We start from the raw sequence: 18,207 nt of genomic DNA, 5'->3' as shown, positions 1-18,207 counted from the left end.
AATTGCAGGAAATGCATGGAAACTCGGGTGAAAAGAAACGTCACAGAATCATAATCATAGAATTTACAGTGCAGAAGGAGGCTATTCAGCCCATCAAGTCCGCACCGGCCTTTGTAAGAACACCCTACCCAAGCACACGCCACCCTGCTATCCCCATAACCCGACCTAACCATTTAGATATTAAGGGGCAATTTATCATGGCCAATCCACCTAACCTGCTCATCCTTGGACTGTGGGAGGAAACCAGAGCACCCGGAGGAAACCCACGCACACACCGGGAGAACGTGCACAGTCAAAGGAGGAAGGGCTTCAGGTATTTGGATAATTGGAGCGCATTCTGGGGAAGGTGGGACCTGTACAAGCAGGACGGGTTGCATCTGAACCAGAGGGGCACCAATATCCTGGGGGGGGAGGTTTTCTAGTACTCTTCGGGAGGGTTTAAACTAATTTGGCTGGGGAATGGGAACCGGATCTGTAGTCCAGCAACTAAGGTAGACGATAGTCAGGACGCCAAAGCACATAGTGATGCAGTGGGGAAGGTAACAATGACAAAGGAGAGTACTTGCAGGCAAGGAGATGGGTTGAAGTGTGTATACTTTAATGCAAGAAGCATCAGGAATAAGGTGAGTGAACTTAAGGCATGGATCTGTACTTGGGACTACGATGTGGTGGCCATCACAGAAACTTGGATAGAAGAGGGGCAGAAATGGTTGTTGGAGGTCCCTGGTTATAGATGTTTCAACAAGATTAGGGAGGATGGTAAAAGAGGTGGGGGGGGGGGGTGGCATTGTTAATTAGAGATAGTATAACAGCTGCAGAAAGGCAGTTCGAGGGGGATGTGCCTACTGAGGTAATATGGGTTGAAGTTAGAAATAGGAAAGGAGCAGTCACCTTGTTGGGAGTTTTCTATAGGCCCCCCAATAGCAGCAGAGATGTGGAGGAACAGATTGGGAAACAGATTTTGGAAAGGTGCAGAAGTCACAGGGTAGTAGTCATGGGCGAGTTCAACTTCCCAAATATTGAGTGGAAACTCTTTAGATCAAATAGTTTGGATGGGGTAGTGTTTGTGCAGTGTGTCCAGGAAGCTTTTCTAACACAGTATGTAGATTGTCCGACCAGAGGGGAGGCCATATTGGATTTAGTACTTGGTAATGAACCAGGGCAGGTGATAGATTTGTTAGTGGGGGAGCATTTTGGAGGTAGTGACCACAATTCTGTGACTTTCACTTTAGTAATGGAGAGGGATAGGTGCGAGCAACAGGGCAAGGTTTATAATTGGGGGAAGGGTAAATACAATGCTGTCAGACAAGAATTGAAGTGCAGAAGTTGGGAACATAGGCTGTCAGGGAAGGACACAAGTGAAATGTGGAACTTGTTCAAGGAACAGGTACTGCGTGTCTTTGATATGTATGTCCCTGTCAGGCAGGGAAGAGATGGTCGAGTGAGGGAACCATGGTTGACAAGAGAAGTTGAATGTCTTGTTAAGAGGAAGAAGGAGACTTATGTAAGGCTGAAGAAACAAGGTTCAGACAGGGCGCTGGAGGGATACAAGATAGCCAGGAGGGAACTGAAGAAAGGGATTAGGAGAGCTAAGAGATGGCATGAAAAATCTTTGGCGGGTAGGATCAAGGAAAACCCCAAGGCCTTTTACACATATGTGAGAAATATGAGAATGACTAGAGCGAGGGTAGGTCCAATTAAGGACAGTAGCGGGAGATTGTGTATTGAGTCTGAAGAGATAGGAGAGGTCTTGAACAAGTATTTTTCTTCAGTATTTACAAACGAGAGGGGCCATATTGTTGGAGAGGACAGCGTGAAGCAGACTGATAAGCTTGAGGAGATACTTGTCAGGAAGGAAGATGTGTTGCGCGTTTTGAAAAACTTGAGGATAGACAAGTCCCCCGGGCCTGACGGGATATATCCAAGGATTCTATGGGAAGCAAGAAATGAAATTGCAGAGCCGTTGGCAATGATCTTTTCGTCCTCGCTGTCAACAGGGGTGGTACCAGAGGATTGGAGAGTGGCGAATGTCGTACCCCTATTCAAAAAAGGGAATAGGGATAACCCTGGGAATTACAGGCCAGTTAGTCTTACTTTGGTGGTAGGCAAAGTAATGGAAAGGGTACTGAGGGATAGGATTTCTGAGCATCTGGAAAGGCATTGCTTGATTAGGGATAGTCAGCACGGATTTGTGAGGGGTAGGTCTTGCCTTACAAGTCTTATTGAATTCTTTGAGGAGGTGACCAAGCATGTGGATGAAGGTAAAGCAGTGGATGTAGTGTACATGGATTTTAGTAAGGCATTTGATAAGGTTCCCCATGGTAGGCTTATGCAGAAAGTAAGGAGGCATGGGATAGTGGGAAATTTGGCCAGTTGGATAACAAACTGGCTAACCGATAGAAGACAGAGAGTTGTGGTGGATGGCAAATATTCAGCCTGGAGCCCAGTTGTCAGTGGCGTGCCGCAGGGATCAGTTCTGGGTCCTCTGCAGTTTGTGATTTTCATTAACGACTTGGATGAGGGAGTTGAAGGGTGGGTCAGTAAATTTGCAGATGATACGAAGATTGGTGGAGTTGTGGATAGTGAGGAGGGCTGTTGTCGGCTTCAAAGAGACATAGATAGAATGCAGAGCTGGGCTGAGAAGTGGCAGATGGAGTTTAACCCTGACAAGTGTGAGGTTGTCCATTTTGGAAGGACAAATCTGAATGCGGAATACAGGGTTAATGGTAGGGTTCTTGGCAATGTGGAGGAGCAGAGAGATCTTGGGGTCTATGTTCATAGTTCTTTGAAAGTTGCCACTCAAGTGGATAGAGCTGTGAAGAAGGCCTATGGTGTGCTAGCGTTCATTAGCAGAGGGATTGAATTTAAGAGCCGTGAGGTGATGATGCAGCTGTACAAAACCTTGGTCAGGCCACATTTGGAGTACTGTGTGCAGTTCTGGTCACCTCATTTTAGGAAGGATGTGGAAGCTTTGGAAAAGGTGCAAAGGAGATTTACTAGGATGTTGCCTGGAATGGAGAGTAGGTCATACGAGGAAAGGTTGAGGGTGCTAGGCCTTTTCTCATTAGAACGGAGAAGGATGAGGGGCGACTTGATAGAGGTTTATAAGATGATCAGGGGAATAGATAGAGTAGACAGTCAGAGACTTTTTCCCCGGGTGGAACACACCATTACAAGGGGACATAAATTTAAGATAAATGGTGGAAGATATAGAGGGGATGTCAGAGGTAGGTTCTTTACCCAGAGAGTAGTGGGGGCATGGAATGCACTGCCTGTGGAAGTAGTTGAGTTGGAAAATTTATGGACCTCCAAGCGGCTATTGGATAGGTACTTGGATTAGGGTAGAATAAGGGAGTGTAGGTTAACTTCTTAAGGGCAGCACGGTAGTATTGTGGATAGCACAATTGCTTCACAGCTCCAGGGTCCCAAGTTCGATTTCGACTTGGGTCACTGTCTGTGTGGAGTCTGCACATCCTCCCCGTGACTGCGTGGGTTTCCTCCGGGTACTCCGGTTTCCTCCCACAGTCCAAAGATGTGCAGGTTGGGTGGATTGGCCATGAAAAATTGTCCAAAATTCTATGATTAACCTAGGACAAAAGTTCGGCGCAACATCGTGGGCCGAAGGGCCTGTTCTGTGCTGTATTTCTCTATATCTATATCAACCGAGGCCTGAATTGAACCCGATCCCTGGAGTTGGAAGGCAGCAGTGGTAACCATTGTGCCGCCCACAGATCATTCCATGGGAACGTGTAAACTGCACATCTGGAATGCACATATATCACCTGTGGCAGTTTGAGGGAAGGTTAGTGTTGTTGCAAGAACCAGTACAGCAGGTTAGCACGATATTGGAATTCCCCAAAGAACCAACATCTGAGATGAGTCACTTTCACAGTTCAAATAAATATTTCGGATTGAGCAGGACTTTATCACATAGTCTAAGCTGACTCGCCTGTACATTACAGAGGGAGTGCTGCACTGTCAATAGCTGTCCTTTGGATGAGATGCTAAATGGAGGTCCAGTCTGCCCTCTCAGGTGGATATAGAAGGAAGGGTTTGGAGATGAGCAAGGGAGTTCGCCTCAGTTTTCTGGTCTGTATTTAGTCCTCAAACAGTATTGTATTGCTAAAAAATCAGCAGGTGTTTTGGTCATTATCACTTTGTTGTTTGTGAGATCTTGCTGCCTTCAAATTGGTTACCATGGGTGGGATTCGCCGTTCCCCGACACCGATTTCGTAATCGGCGACTGGGCGGAGAATCCCTTTTCACGCTGGAATCAGGAGTGGCGCCTTTTTGACGCGGGTTTTGTATGCTCTGCCCCCTCCAAAATGGCGTCATCATACACCGCATGCCGTTGGGACAGCCTTAGCGGGTCACCTGAAGGACCTCCCCCAATACTCCACCCCCGATGGGCCGAGTGAGTTCCTGACCGCGCGGTTGACGTGTGGTCTCAGCGGTCGGGAACCCGGCGTGGTGGCTGCGGACTGTCCAGCATCACCACAGTCGGGCGGGAGCCGTGTTGCTGGCCGGGAGGACTTCCGCGACGGTTCGGGAGACAGGTGGGGGGTGGTCAGGGGGACACTATCTGGCAGGCCGGGTCCGTGCACACGGACCCAGCCATTCTCCAGCCGTATTTATCATGGGAACTGGGAGTTTCACGTGACGTGGCTGCTAGCCCCTCACCGGTCGCTGGATCAGTGAGGGGGCACTGCCGATTTTTTTCATGTCAAATGTTACAGATCCTCGGCACTCATCAAAAACGGCGAATCCAGCCCCATGTTTCTTACATTGTAACAGATTGAGCTGTGACTTTAAAGGAAGGTATTTAGATTGAAGGATATGTCACCTATTTGGAAGTAGGCTCTGATGACGGTGATAAAGGTAGAATGTGTTAAACAGATAAGAACAATTCAAATAAAAGCAAAATACTGTGGATGCTGGAAATCTGAAATAAAAACAGAAAATGCTGGATAAACTCAGGAGGTCTTTAAAGGCAGCACGGTAGCATGGTGGTTAGCATAAATGCTTCACAGCTCCAGGGTCCCAGGTTCGGTTCCCGGCTGGGTCACTGTCTGTGCGGAGTCTGCACGTCCTCCCCGTGTGTGCGTGGGTTTCCTCCGGGTGCTCCGGTTTCCTCCCACAGTCCAAAGATGTGCGGGTTAGGTGGATTGGCCATGCTAAATTGCCCGTAGTGTCCTGAAAAGTAAGGTTAAAGGGGGGGGGGGGGGGGGGGGGTTGTTGGGTTACGGGTATAGGGTGGATACGTGGGTTTGAGTAGGGTGATCATTGCTCGGCACAACATTAAGGGCCTGTTCTGTTCTATGTTCTATGTCTGGCAGCAACTGTGGAGAGAGAAACCGAGTCAACATTTTGAATCTAAATCAGATCTGGAAGGATCGTTTAGATCCGATATGTAAACTATGTTTCTCTCCACAGATGCTGTCAGGCCTGCTGAGGTTATCCAGCTTTTTCTGTTTTTCAAACAATTCAATGATCAATTCTTCTCCAATGCTTCTTGCCACTCAATCCTTGAATTATCTGTTTTCTGGTGCTTGTGGCAGGGTTTTTATTTAAACTATTGTCAGTATTTTTCTGCTCTAGACATGTGACTGTAATGACAGTAAAATCCTCAGGCTTTCACCATGGGCATTATTGAATCCAGTTTCTGTGGGCATTTAAAATATTTTTATGAATCATATTTATTCGTGATATACACTACCTGAGTATATAATTATTGCCATTTCATCAGAGCTTCAAAGAGGCCTGTTTGATGTTGAATTGCTGATTTGTGGCGGAATTTGTACAATGCCTTGCATTCTTGCAATTGGGGAGTGTGTTGCAGTACCGTTAGTTTGGGAATGTTTATCTTTGATGTAAGGTGTGGGACCCAGCCAATGAAAAACACTGTGCTTTCAATTAGCTCTTGTGCATCACAATTTGGAGCTGTATTGAGGCTGGTAGCTCGCTCGACCTGTCCTCACCTCTTATTATGCCTCATGCCACTGGCATTCGGCCTGTGGCCTCTGTTGACAGGCACCTGGATGTTGGCCATAACTCTCAGGTCAGGAACCATGGCAGCAGGAGGAAATCTCAAATAAACAAATACGTTCCACAGATATCTAGCTTGAGGAAGAGGCTATTACATTAGGGTTATATCTCTCTTATAGTGATTATAGTACCGGACACGCAAAGCAGAAATTCTGTTCTAATCCTTCCAATGAAGGTTGTGAAATGTTATTAAATTCAGTAAATCTTGTACTTTATGGGCTAGCACCTGGAAAAATTATCATAAAAGCTGCTAGCTTGTTATAAAAACTGGTGAACTAAAGTTCTTTGGTGGGGGCAGCCTGCACCCTTATCCAATTTGGCCTGAATTTGATTCTGGTCCTACACATTTATGCTTCTCCCAATAGCCTAGCAAGCTACTCAATCAGCAAATAATTGTCAATGGACAGAATTGTCGGGAAAATGGAAAAATATCAGCAACAATCTCGGCATCAGATCAGGGCAAGATCTATACAGTCCAGCCCAGTTGACCCTGCAAAGTCTCGATCCTCTATCTGGAATCTGATGAAAGCTGTCCCAACGGGTATCTATCTTTCAGTCAGTATCCCAGATTGCTCGCGTCCTTATTCCTGTCCCATGGATAGGTCAGACCAGCAAAGGATGAGTTACATTCATATACAATTGGATGGGCATGGCCCTAGGGCTCAACAATTGACAGCAGACCCTATGAAGTCTTGTTGCCTCAAGACATACAAAAGAACGGAAATGCCATGCTGATTACAATCCCTAGCACCCCTAGCCCAAAACATCAGTGCTCTTCCATGATGAACATTTGGAGGGTTCACTGAGGGAAGTGAAACCACAGGATATACTCTAGCAGGGTAACTCTCCACTTGCCTGGATGAGTGCAGCTCTAACAACATTCAAAGAGCTTGACACCATCCAAGACAAAGCAGCCCGCTTAATTGGCACCCCACCCAGAAACATCCACTCGCTCCACTACCGAGGCACAGTAGCAGCCGTGTATACCACCCACAAGATGCAGTGCAGGAACTCACCAAGGCTCTTTCAACAGAACATTCCAAACCCACAATCTCTACCATCTAGAAGGACAAGCGCAGTAGACACACGGGAACGCCATCACCTGGAAGTTCCCCTCCAAGCTACTCACCATCTTGACTTGGAAATATGTTGCCGTTCCTTCAGTGTTGCTGCATCAGAATCCTCGAATTCCCTCCCTAACAGCACTGTGAATGTACCTAAGGACCACAGTGGTTCAGGAAGACCGCTCACCAACACTTTCTTAAGGGCAATTAGGGATGGGCAAGTAGAAAACGACGCTGAATGAACACATCCTATGAATGAATTTTTTTTAAACTTCAGTGGCCTTAATTCGCCATGTTGCTTTAGCAAGCCAAAGTATGTGCTTGTCCCAGCTGTCCAGTTTAACTCAGATCTCCTCTCATTCTCTATCTGATTACACATTTTATAAAACAAATAATAAATAAATAATCTTTACTGTCACAAGTAGGCTTACATTAACACTGTAATGAAGTTACTGTGAAAAGCCCCTAGTTGCCACATTCTGGCGCTTGTTTGGGTACACAGAGGGAGAATTCAGAATTCTCAGCTGGTACGGGAATTGAACCCACTCTGCTGGCCTTGTTTTGCATCACAAACCAAGGGCGCAATTCTCCGGACTTACGAAAAATCGGAGAATAGCGGGCGGCGTAAATTTTTACGGACACGCTGGTCCGAGGCCCTCCGCTATTCTCCCCCCCCCCCCCCCCCCCCCCCGGCCGCCCCCTGACACGAATCACTGCTCGCCGTTTTTTTACGGCGAGCAGCGATTCTCCCCTGGCCGATGGGCCGATTTCCAAGGCCTTTACGGCCGTTTTTATGAACGTAAAACACACCTGCTCTCACCGTTCGTAAAAACGGCCGTAAAGTCCCGATCTGGGGAACCATGACACCGTGCGTGCCAAGGGTGCCATGGGCCCGCGATCGGTGGGCACCGATCGCGGGCAGCGGGTACTTACCCCACGCACTCTTTCTCCCTCCGCCGCCCCGCTGGATCCATTCGCGGGGCGGCTGAGGGGCATACCGGCCCGCGCATGCGCGGGTTTCACGCATATGCGTGATGACATCATCCGCGCATACGCGGGTTGGAGTCGTCCAATCCGCATATGCGCGGCTGACGTCATCTGACGCGTCAGCCGTCGCTAACTTTGGCTAGCGGGCTTAACGAAATTCGTTAAGCCCGCGATGCCGGAGTTCATGGCCGCGCGATGCTAGCCCCGACCGGGGAGCAGAATCGGTTCCCGGTCGGGGGGGGCGGAGGCTGGCGTCAAACGCGCCCGTTTTTGACGCCAGCTTCCCGATTTTTCGTAACTCGGGAGAATCGTGCCCCAGCTGTCTAGCCCACTGAACTACTAATTGGCTAACTACAAAATTTCCTTTCCTACTTTTACTGTTAGCTGACATTGTTTGTGGACGGGGTGGTTCACCACAGGTGGCATGGTGGTGCAGTGGTTAGCACTGCTGCCTACGGCACTGAGGACCTGGGTTCGATCCTGGCTCTGGGCCACTGTTCGTGTGGAGTTTGCACATTCTCCCCGTGTCTGCGTGGATTTCACCCCCACACCCCCAAGATATGCAGGTTAGGTGGATTGACCACGCTAAATTGCCCCTTCATTGGAAATAAAATTTGGGTACTCTAAATTTATTTTTTAAAAGACACATGTATGTGGCTCCCTTTTTCAGGTACTGCCCATCCTTTTCTTATGGACAGACAGGCATTTGTGCAGTCACAGATTGAATCCTAGATGGTTGTTCCCTCCCTGGTGCCAAATTCAATGATGTATATGAATTTCTGCAGAACACTGTGAGGGGGGAGAATGAACAACCAGTGGTCATGGACCATATCGGGACCAATGACTAGGTGGAAAGAGAGATGAGATCCTGCAAAGCCGAGTTAAGAAGCTAGGAGGGAAACTGGTCAGCAGATTACTCCTGGTGCCACACGCAAGTGAGTATAGAAAAAGGAAGGTAGAGCAGATAAATCTGTGACTGGTGCAGGAGAGCTGACTTTAGATTTCTGGGAGTTTCGGGAGTGGTTGGACATGTACAGGCCGGATGGGTTACACCCAGAACCGGGACCAATTTCCTTGCAGGATGCTTTGCTGGTGCTACTGGGGAGGTTTAAACTAAATTGACAGGGGAATGGTAATCAGGATGTAGTCTTAGAAAGGATAAACAAAGGTGCACAAAGGATTGAGAGAGATATACAGCATTAGAGTAAGAAATAATAAAGTATTAGGTGGGGTCAGAGTAAGTGGGAATGTAATAAGGACTAAAGTAGGTTTACTGTGCATGTGTGTGAATGCATGGAGTATGGTAAATAAAGCCGGTGAGCTGCTTGCACAATGAGGGAGAATGAGGTTGTGGCAACAGCAGAGATCTTGCTCAAAAAAGGGCAAGTTTGTGTAACTAAATGTTTCTGGGTAGCAATTATGTGCAGGAAAGATAGGGAAGGGAAGAAAGGAGGCGTGTTAGCAGTTTTGATTGAGGAGACTATTACAGTGGTGTTGAGTGAGGATTTCCTGAAGGAGTCAAGAACAGGCAGCGGAATTCTCAGTCAGCGGTATCCTTTGCTTCGCCTGCAGCGCCCCCATGTCCGCGAGTTTACCAATTGCGTGGGCTGGCCACAATGGGAAACTATTGGCCGGCTGCTGGAAAGAGGCGCCCGCTCCCGGCGGGGGCGCGCCGGGCTGGAAAACTGGGCTGGTGGGATGGAGGATCCAGCCCAGAATCTATTTGGTTGAAGCTGAGAAACAATGGAGTCACCATAACACTACTGGATGTTTGCTATCGGCCAACAACTAGTGGGGAAAGATCTAGAGGAAAACATCTAGAGGAAGTTACAGAAAAATGCAAACAATTATAGTGTAGCAATAATGGGGGAATTTAGGAATCCTAATATAAACTAATGTAGTAATTCTGTCAGGGGCAGAGTGGCTGAAGTGTTTTTGAAGTGTGTTCAGGAGAGAATTCTTGATCAGCATGTTTCCGACCAACAAGGAAAGAGGCATTGCTGGATCTGAGTCTAGGGAGTGAAATAGGTCAAATGGATCAAATGTGAGTCGAGGAACATTTAAGGAAGGGTGATCATGGTGTGCCAGTCAGAGGACAGGAAGTAAAGTATATGTATCTATGTCATCCTAACAACTCGATAAAAGTATTATTTAAAATTGGACAAGGCTTTACCCAGACTAGCCATGACTCATTCCAGAAAAAATTCTAACCCTAAAACAAACAAAAGACTCTCGTTATCTCTATTTTTAAAAAGGCACAAATGCCCCTTCCTGGATCTGCATGGAGCCTATTTATATTTCTAAAGAGGAATTCTAGTGACTGGAGGCACCTGCTGTCAGCAGCGAGGTTCCCAATGTGGCGGAGAATTGGGCTTCTGGGATAAAAATGGGATCGCCTCCCAAGTTTGCGATGTTCCGGCCTCACGCTGGCAGCGGGATTGGGGTTCGCGCTACTGGGTTTAGCGGGCCAGGCTCAAAAATCTCCAGGCTTATTGATTCTCCAGTCCTTGGGGCCGGGAAGCACGTGGGTGGAAATCACTACTGGTATTTACCAGCGTGCCCTGACATGGTGGATCTCGCGGTGGGCGAAAGGGGTAACTCATAAGAACATAAGAACTAGGAGCAGGAGTAGGCCATCTGGCCCCTCGAGCCTGCTCCACCATTCAATGAGATCATGGCTGATCTTTTGTGGACTCAGCTCCACTTTCTGGCCCGAACACCATAACCCTTAATCCCTTTATTCTTCAAAAAACTATCTATCTTTACCTTAGAAACATTTAATGAAGGAGCCTCAACTGCTTCACTGGGCAAGGAATTCCATAGATTCACAACCCTTGGGTGAAGAAGTTCCTCCTAAGCTCAGTCCTAAATCTACTTCCCCTTATTTTGAGGCTATGCCTCCTAGTTCTGCTTGCACCCGCCAGTGGTGCCCGCATCTATCCTATCTATTCCCTTCATAATTTTATATGTTTCTATATGATCCCCCCTCATCCTTCTAAATTCCAACGAGTACAGGGGCAGCAGGGTAGCATGGTGGTTAGCATAAATGCTTCACAGCTCCAGGGTCCCAGGTTCGATTCCTGGCTGGGTCACTGTCTGTGTGGAGTCTGCACGTTCTCCCCCTGTGTGCGTGGGTTTCCTCCGGGTGCTCCGGTTTCCTCCCACAGTCCAAAGATGTGCGGGTTAGGTGGATTGGCCATGCTAAATTGCCCGTAGTGTCCTAATAAAAGTAAGGTTAAGGGGGGGGGGGTTGTTGGGTTACAGGTGTAGGGTGGATACGTGGGTTTGAGTAGGGTGATCATGGCTCGGCACAACATTGAGGGCCGAAGGGCCTGTTCTGTGCTGTACTGTTCTATGTTCTATGTACAGTCCCAGTCTACTCAACCTCTCGTAATCCAACCCCTTCAGCTCTGGGATTAACCTAGTGAATCTCCTCCACACACCCTCCAGCGCCAGTACGTCCTTTCTCAGGTAAGGAGACCAAAACTGAACACAATACTCCAGGTGTGGCCTCACTAACGCCTTATACAATTGCAGCATGACCTCCCTAGTCTTAAACTCCATCCCTCTAGCAATGAAGGACAAAATTCCATTTGCCTTCTTAATCACCTGTAAACCAACTTTTTGTGATTCATGCACGAGCACACCCAGGTCTCTCTGCACAGCAGCATGTTTTAATATTTTATCATTTAAATAATAATCCCTTTTAGTCCCAACTCCTTAAGGATGTTGCCCCGAAAGTCCATCAGAAGGCTCCTTTAGTTTGGGATCCCTGTGGAGGGTCCCTTAAGATAGGGGTCCCTTTAGTTTGGGAGTCCCTTAAATTGAGTGGTCCCTATGGGGTGCCATTTTAGTTAGGGGGTTCCAGTGGGTGTCCTTTATTTAGGGGTTCCCTTATGAGGGTCCCTCTAGTTAGGAGTCTCTGTGGGGAGGTCCCTCTCTCAGGCAGTCTCAGTGAGGGGGTTCCCTCTGCTTAGGGGGTCTCTGTGGGAGGTCCCTCTAGTTCGGGGGTCCCTGTGGGGAGGTCCCTCTAGTTAGGGGGTCTCTGTGTGGAGGTCCCTCTAGTTAGGGGGTCCCTGTGGGGAGGTCCCTATAGTCAGGGGGTCCCTGTGGGGAGGTCCCTCTAGTTAGGGGGCCCCTGTGGGGAGGTCCCTATAGTTAGGGGATCCCTGTGGGGAGGTCCCTCTAGTTAGGGGGTCCCTGTGGGGAGGTCCCTCTAGTTAGGGGGTCCCTGTGGGGAGGTCCCTATAGTCAGGGGGTCCCTGTGGGGAGGTCCCTCTAGTTAGGGGGTCCCTGTGGGGAGGTCCCTATAGTTAGGGGATCCCTGTGGGGAGGTCCCTCTAGTTAGGGGGTCCCTGTGGGGAGGTCCCTCTAGTTAGGGGATCCCTGTGGGGAGGTCCCTCTAGTTAGGGGGTCCCTGTGGGGAGGTCCCTATAGTTAGGGGGTCCCTGTGGGGAGGTCCCTATAGTTAGGGGATCCCTGTGGGGAGGACCCTCTCTTAAGGTGTCTCTGTTGGGGGGGGTCCCTCTAGTTAGAGGGTCACTGTATGGGGATCCCTCTAGTTGGGGGTCCTTGTGGGGAGCTCCCTCTCTAGGGGGTCTCTGTGTGGAGATCCCTCCAGTTAGGGGGTTTCTTTGGGGATCCCGCTAGTTAGTGGGACACTGTGGGGGGTTCCTTCTAATTGGAGGTGCCTGTATGGGGGTCCCTCTAGTTAGGGGATCCCTTTGGGGGTCCCTCTAGTTAGGGGGTCCCTGTGGGGGTCCCTCTAGCTAGGGGGTTTCTGTGGAGATTTACTCCAGTTAGGGGGTCTCTAAAGGGAGAGTATGGGGACCCTCTAGCTAGGGGGTTTCTGTGGAGATTTACTCCAGTTAGGGGTCTCTAAAGGGAGAGTCCCTCTAGTTAGGTGGTCATTGTGAGGGGGAGATCCCTCCTGTTAGGCGGTCTCTGTGGGGGTCCCTCGAGATAGGGGTACACTGTGGGGGGGGGGGGGCTCTAGTTGGGGTGTCATTGTATTGAGTTCCTTTAGTTGGAGGGTCCTGGGGGGTTTCATTGTTGGAGGGTCCCTGGGGGGTCTCCCATTTTAGGGGCTCTCTGGGTGGGGGTTAGTAGTGGGGGACTGGTAGGAGAGGGGTGGGCAGGGTACCCCTTGGATGGACTTTGAGAATCAGGCGGGCCTGGAGATTTTGGTGCCTGGCCTGTTGGCCCATTAGCATCCTCCCACTGGCGGGTGGGCACAAACCCCAATCCCGCCACCAGCGGAAAAACAAGTAAGTCACATGACCACCCCAAGCTGTCTGAAGTCCATTAATCTTATCTTCATCACTATATTAGCTCCGAAGAGAAGCAGTATTCCAGGCAAGCTGGTTTAGCTCACTCGGCTAAATTGCTGGCTTTTAAAGCAGGCCAACAGCACGGTTCGATTCCTGTACCAGCCTCTCTGGAATGTGGCGACTAGGGGCTTTTCACAGTAACTTCATTGAAGCCTACTCGTGACAATAAGCGATTTTCATTTCATTTCATTCATTTTTCCATTTGCTGTCTACTACCTTACCATCGAGCAGGGAGGAACAGAGAGAAATCTGTCCCTCATCTACATTGTGAACTGCTGGAATGTTGCAACTGGTGCCTTCGAGTCTAATTCAACTCGACAAGCCTTCTCCTCTAATGGAAGTTTTCACTTCTAGAAAGATAGATCACCTTGCAATAGGCAACGTGCCACCCTCTGAAGGAATTCACCATTAAACGCTTGATTCTGGACTTAAGCAAAACCATGGGCGGGGTTGTCCAGTTCCCCAGCTGCGTTTTTCTCAGCATTGCGCTGTTCGCTGGTGGCAGGATTCTCTCTTCCTGCCGCTTGTCAATGGGATTTCCCGCCACTGCCGAAGACCCCGCGGGCATATGTGCGCAGCCAGTAGAAAAAGTGAATCTCCAAGATCAGAGAATTCCAGCCAATAACTTGTATTTTATTATGGTCTGGCCCTTTACCCTGTTTTTCCCTTGTCCCCCTTTCATTGTAGGTATGCAAAAAAAAGAGGTAAACGTTGCAAAACCCCTTTCCCACATTGTGTTTGTGTATGTGAGATAAGCCAACCCTTTTATTTTATCTTATCTTGAGTTTGCGGTGAGCAGGGCAGAGTTATATCTTTGGAGGCCCCGTTCTCTCCCTCTTTGCTGGGCCCCCACGTCAAGCCCCACCCCAATGACATCAATGCCCTTCTGACCCTGCCCACCCTCAGCTCAGAGACTTTCTGAATGTCAGTATTGAGAATGATGGAGGATCCATCCATTGAAAAGGCAGTAAATTCAACATGCAAAAGCAAGTGAAGATAGTTCCACACCAGCGTTGTGAACTGACTCTGTAAAGGTATGCCAAATACAGGTTCCAAGAGAGGGTCCAGCAAAACAATCAAGTGCCCAGAACTCCAACAGAGCTGCAGAAGAAGAACTGGTCTCCATGATAATCACAGCAGAAGGAAGCATCAACAAATTCAGTCAGGTTTCAGAATGCCATGACAAAAATACATCCCCACTGTGTCATCCTGCAAAGAGACTGTGAACATTCAAACCCAAATTACTCCCAAGAATTCAAATCGTGCAAAATGAACCTTCCAGTTGAAATGTCCGAATGGATGGAGCCGCCTGTTATTGACTCTCAAGCTGGATCCACACCAGTTGAACATCATTTGGTGAGTGCTGAAGTAATGGAGCACCCAGCAGAAACAGACCCACGGGAACAGAACCAACTGCAACTTGAGGAATGCCAAATGGAATTGCATGTCAACTCCCAAGAGGGTGGATTGTTTGCTTGTTGGGGAAGAAGCACGAATGGAAACGATACTAGAATTTCCTGCCGACTTCCTAATAGAAGAATCTGGCTTTGACTCTCAAATGGCAGAATTTTCAGACAACCCCCAAAAAGTGAAAGTTCCCCTTGCTTTTCAAACAGTGGCCTCTGGGCGAAAGCCAGCAGATGAAATCCTCCATTGAACTGTGAGGAACAGAGAGCCAATTTTAAAATCGGCAGCCTCAACCATTCCAGTGTGAATTCAAAGCAATACAATCACTGGTCAAAGATTAAACAACCAACTGTAAACATACTGGATCAGGAATGGCATTTCCTGACCGGTTTCAAAAGTTGGGTCCTCTAACTCCTCTCAGGATAACTAAACTGCCTCGAAAGCCTGCGATAGTTAAACCCCCAGCAGATGGAAATGTAGATCAGCTCCTCGGAGAAACATCATGCCTTGACACAAAACTGGAAGGTCTTTATCAAAGTGCAAATTTAGAATGCCTCATTCAATCTTTCCCTGTAGAATCCCAAATGGGAGAATTCACTGAATTGGATCACAGCATGGAAGGCGTTTATACTTTGTGGACAGTAGCAACTGCACTTTGTGTTGAATTAAGAATAGCTGAATTCCATGTCATTATTCCAAAGTGCAATTGGTTGCCATCCAGCCCTCTCACTCTTAGCCTAGTCTCTGATCAAGTCGGCCTGCTGCTCCCCGAAATCTACCACGCTGGTGCCTGCCTGGCTCTCACACCTCCCGACTGCTCACACTTTTCACTCGGGTGGCCAAGCCTTTACCATTGTGTGTGCCTCTGGCTGCTGCTGGCTATCTGACCTGGCCACCCAATCTGGTTGCCAGCCAGCCCCACCCTCAACCCTGGCTTCTGGTTCTGGTCAAGTTGCCCCCCTGGCCACTGCTCCCCGAAGACCACAATGCCGGCTCTTGCTTGGCCTTCTCACCTCCCGACTGCTCATCCCACGCTCTGGTTGCCGGGTCTCAAGTCTCCCTGACCACGTGTGCTCCTGGCTGGTTGCCCGATTGCTGCTGGTTTTATCTGACCTGGCCTCTGTTCTTAAGTTGGTATCTCACCTGCCCTCCTCAGCCCTGTTCTGGAGGTCGAAAGCCACCCCTCTGATCCCCTCAACAGCCATTGGCCAGCACCTCCTCTTGGCCTTGCTGAAGGCTTTGCAGGCCCGCATCCTTAAGTTAGGCCGGCGATCTTTCTTTTTAATCAAGCTGCCCATGCGGCTGAATGTCAGAAATCTGGCGGCTGATTCACTCAATGAAAGTAAACCTCTCATCAATTCAGGAGATCCGTCTGAACTGCTCTAAGTCTCCACCACCTCTCAATGTCTGACAAACTGTTTTCCCGCTCTGCGGGGGAGTCCACTAATCAGGACACAATGTTGTTCTCTATTGGCTGCTGATAGGCTAATTCTTGAACCTATCAGCAAATTCAGAGCTACCAGGATCTGATTGGTGTCCCCACATCAGTCACCTCTCAGTATGGGACCCTTCACTAACCAGAGCCCAGCACTGCATGTTTCAATGTCAGTCTACCTCTGGCTGTGCGATTTATTCATAGGGGATTGGAACACACCAAATTTAAGGGCTGAGGAAAATGCTTATAACGAGGGAATTCAAAAATCCCTTTCTCACACTTTTGGGAGCCTTACCTTCAGCTACCCAGACTGGAATTCCCTCCCTAACACCCACCTCTTTAACAAAGTATTTGGTCAAACCTCTTAATACTTCCTTCTTTCACGCAGCTTCTATTTTTAGGTCTGATTCTACGTCTGTGAACAACCTCATGATGTTTGCTAATAAATGCAAGTTGATGTTGTTTCACCTCATTCACTGAAGCAGGGCATGATACACCCTAAATACCAATGTGTGCATGAATGTTTAGTGACTTCCGCATTTCTTCTCCACAAAACGTCTCGTCTTGATTTTCAAGCACATTTATTTTGTCAGCAGTCACCATTGCTATGTAAAGATTTCCCATTCAATTCCAAGGTGTCAACTATCGCAGTGTAGTTTCAGTCTGCGTCCGTCAACTAGCTTAGTCAAATGAGTTCTGAAATCTCTCTCCCATCTTGTACGGAGTAAAAACAATCATCAAGCGACCATTGGCAATTCTACACACAAGTTACTAATAACGATATACAAGTGCTAGTGCACGTTAGCATTCGCAACACTGGGAGGAAATAAATAAATCGCATTGCAAAACAAGAATAAACCTTACTCTGATTGTTGTTTTTTGAACGATCTCACAGTTCTCAAAAATACCCTGCCGTCATTTTCAAATGCATGGAATCCTCAGCAACGTCCCTTATCAGAAGGAGAAAAGACATCTCCTTGACCTTCAATCTCTGATGAATTCTGACAGAAGTTATGTTCTCTATTTTGCTAGAGACAGTCTATCAATCTCCAAACCACAAATTTGAATATTTAGAACCAGAAATCTTTTTGAAGTTTGTATGAATGAGACTATTATTTAGGAGCAGTTGAAGCTTTGTTCTGCAGTAATGAGTTCTGCCAATACAACAGCCAAATCCAACAGATAAAAATGAGAACTGAACTTCACTGAACAAACACACAGGGATAACTCAGAGGCATACGCACAAGTCTAGAATTCAACTATAGCAGTATAAATCAGCACTGAGAATCTAAACACAGGGTTGGAAATCCAATCTTCAGAACTGGTAATCCAAACGCAACTGAAGGTTTCAGCTTCAAACTGGGAAATTCAAACATAGGACTGGGAACATTAGTTTCAACAGTGAGAACTCGGAGACCAAAAAGTCAAGCTTCAGTGTTGGGAATCCCATTAAATGACAGAGAATGGCTGCATCTTGCAAGGGACGGAATGGTAAGGTAGGAATTCTTTAATCTGATTGTGATAAAGCATTGGGGCGGACACACTATAGACCAATTAATAAGCCAATTTTACATTTCACATCGGGGTGGCTAATTATATGGATTTGGGATTCCATGTTTCATCCCATATAGGTAAGACTTTCCCCAGTCTTTCCTGGGCCTTCGTGCTTTCTTTCTCACATGCCTATTTCTCTCTCTTCCCCCACCTTTGCTGAGTTCCTCCACAGACACATCTTCTCATTTGTTCTGAGATTATCTGCTTGAGGCAACAGGCTTCACTCTCAGAGTGCCTGACCCCCTCAAACAATCTCGTGACTCAATCTATCTTTTCAGAAACATATAGGATTGTTCAGATTTCTGATCAGGATTGTAAGATGGCTGGGGTTCTCCCCCACCCACTCCCTGCTGGTGATGTGTGTCTTTCACCCCAGTAAATTCAT

General features: G+C 48.0%; 1 protein-coding gene across 1 annotated transcript in view; it reads left to right on the top strand.

Moving 5' to 3' along the window:
- Positions 1–3,925: 3,925 nt before the first annotated feature.
- LOC119971714 (eosinophil peroxidase-like) overlaps positions 3,926–18,207 on the top strand; it is a 110,321-nt gene continuing 96,039 nt past the window's right edge. The window contains exon 1 of the mRNA XM_038807646.1: positions 3,926–4,089. Within this exon, the coding sequence (XP_038663574.1) occupies positions 4,009–4,089 (81 nt within the window). The 5' untranslated portion in view covers positions 3,926–4,008. The remainder of the gene's footprint in view (positions 4,090–18,207) is intronic.

The sequence above is a fragment of the Scyliorhinus canicula genome, chromosome 9 (genome assembly GCF_902713615.1).
Source record: "Scyliorhinus canicula chromosome 9, sScyCan1.1, whole genome shotgun sequence".
Lineage (NCBI taxonomy): Eukaryota > Metazoa > Chordata > Chondrichthyes > Carcharhiniformes > Scyliorhinidae > Scyliorhinus > Scyliorhinus canicula.
Note: the sequence above shows the minus strand (reverse complement) of the source record. Positions and strands in the feature narration are given on the sequence as shown.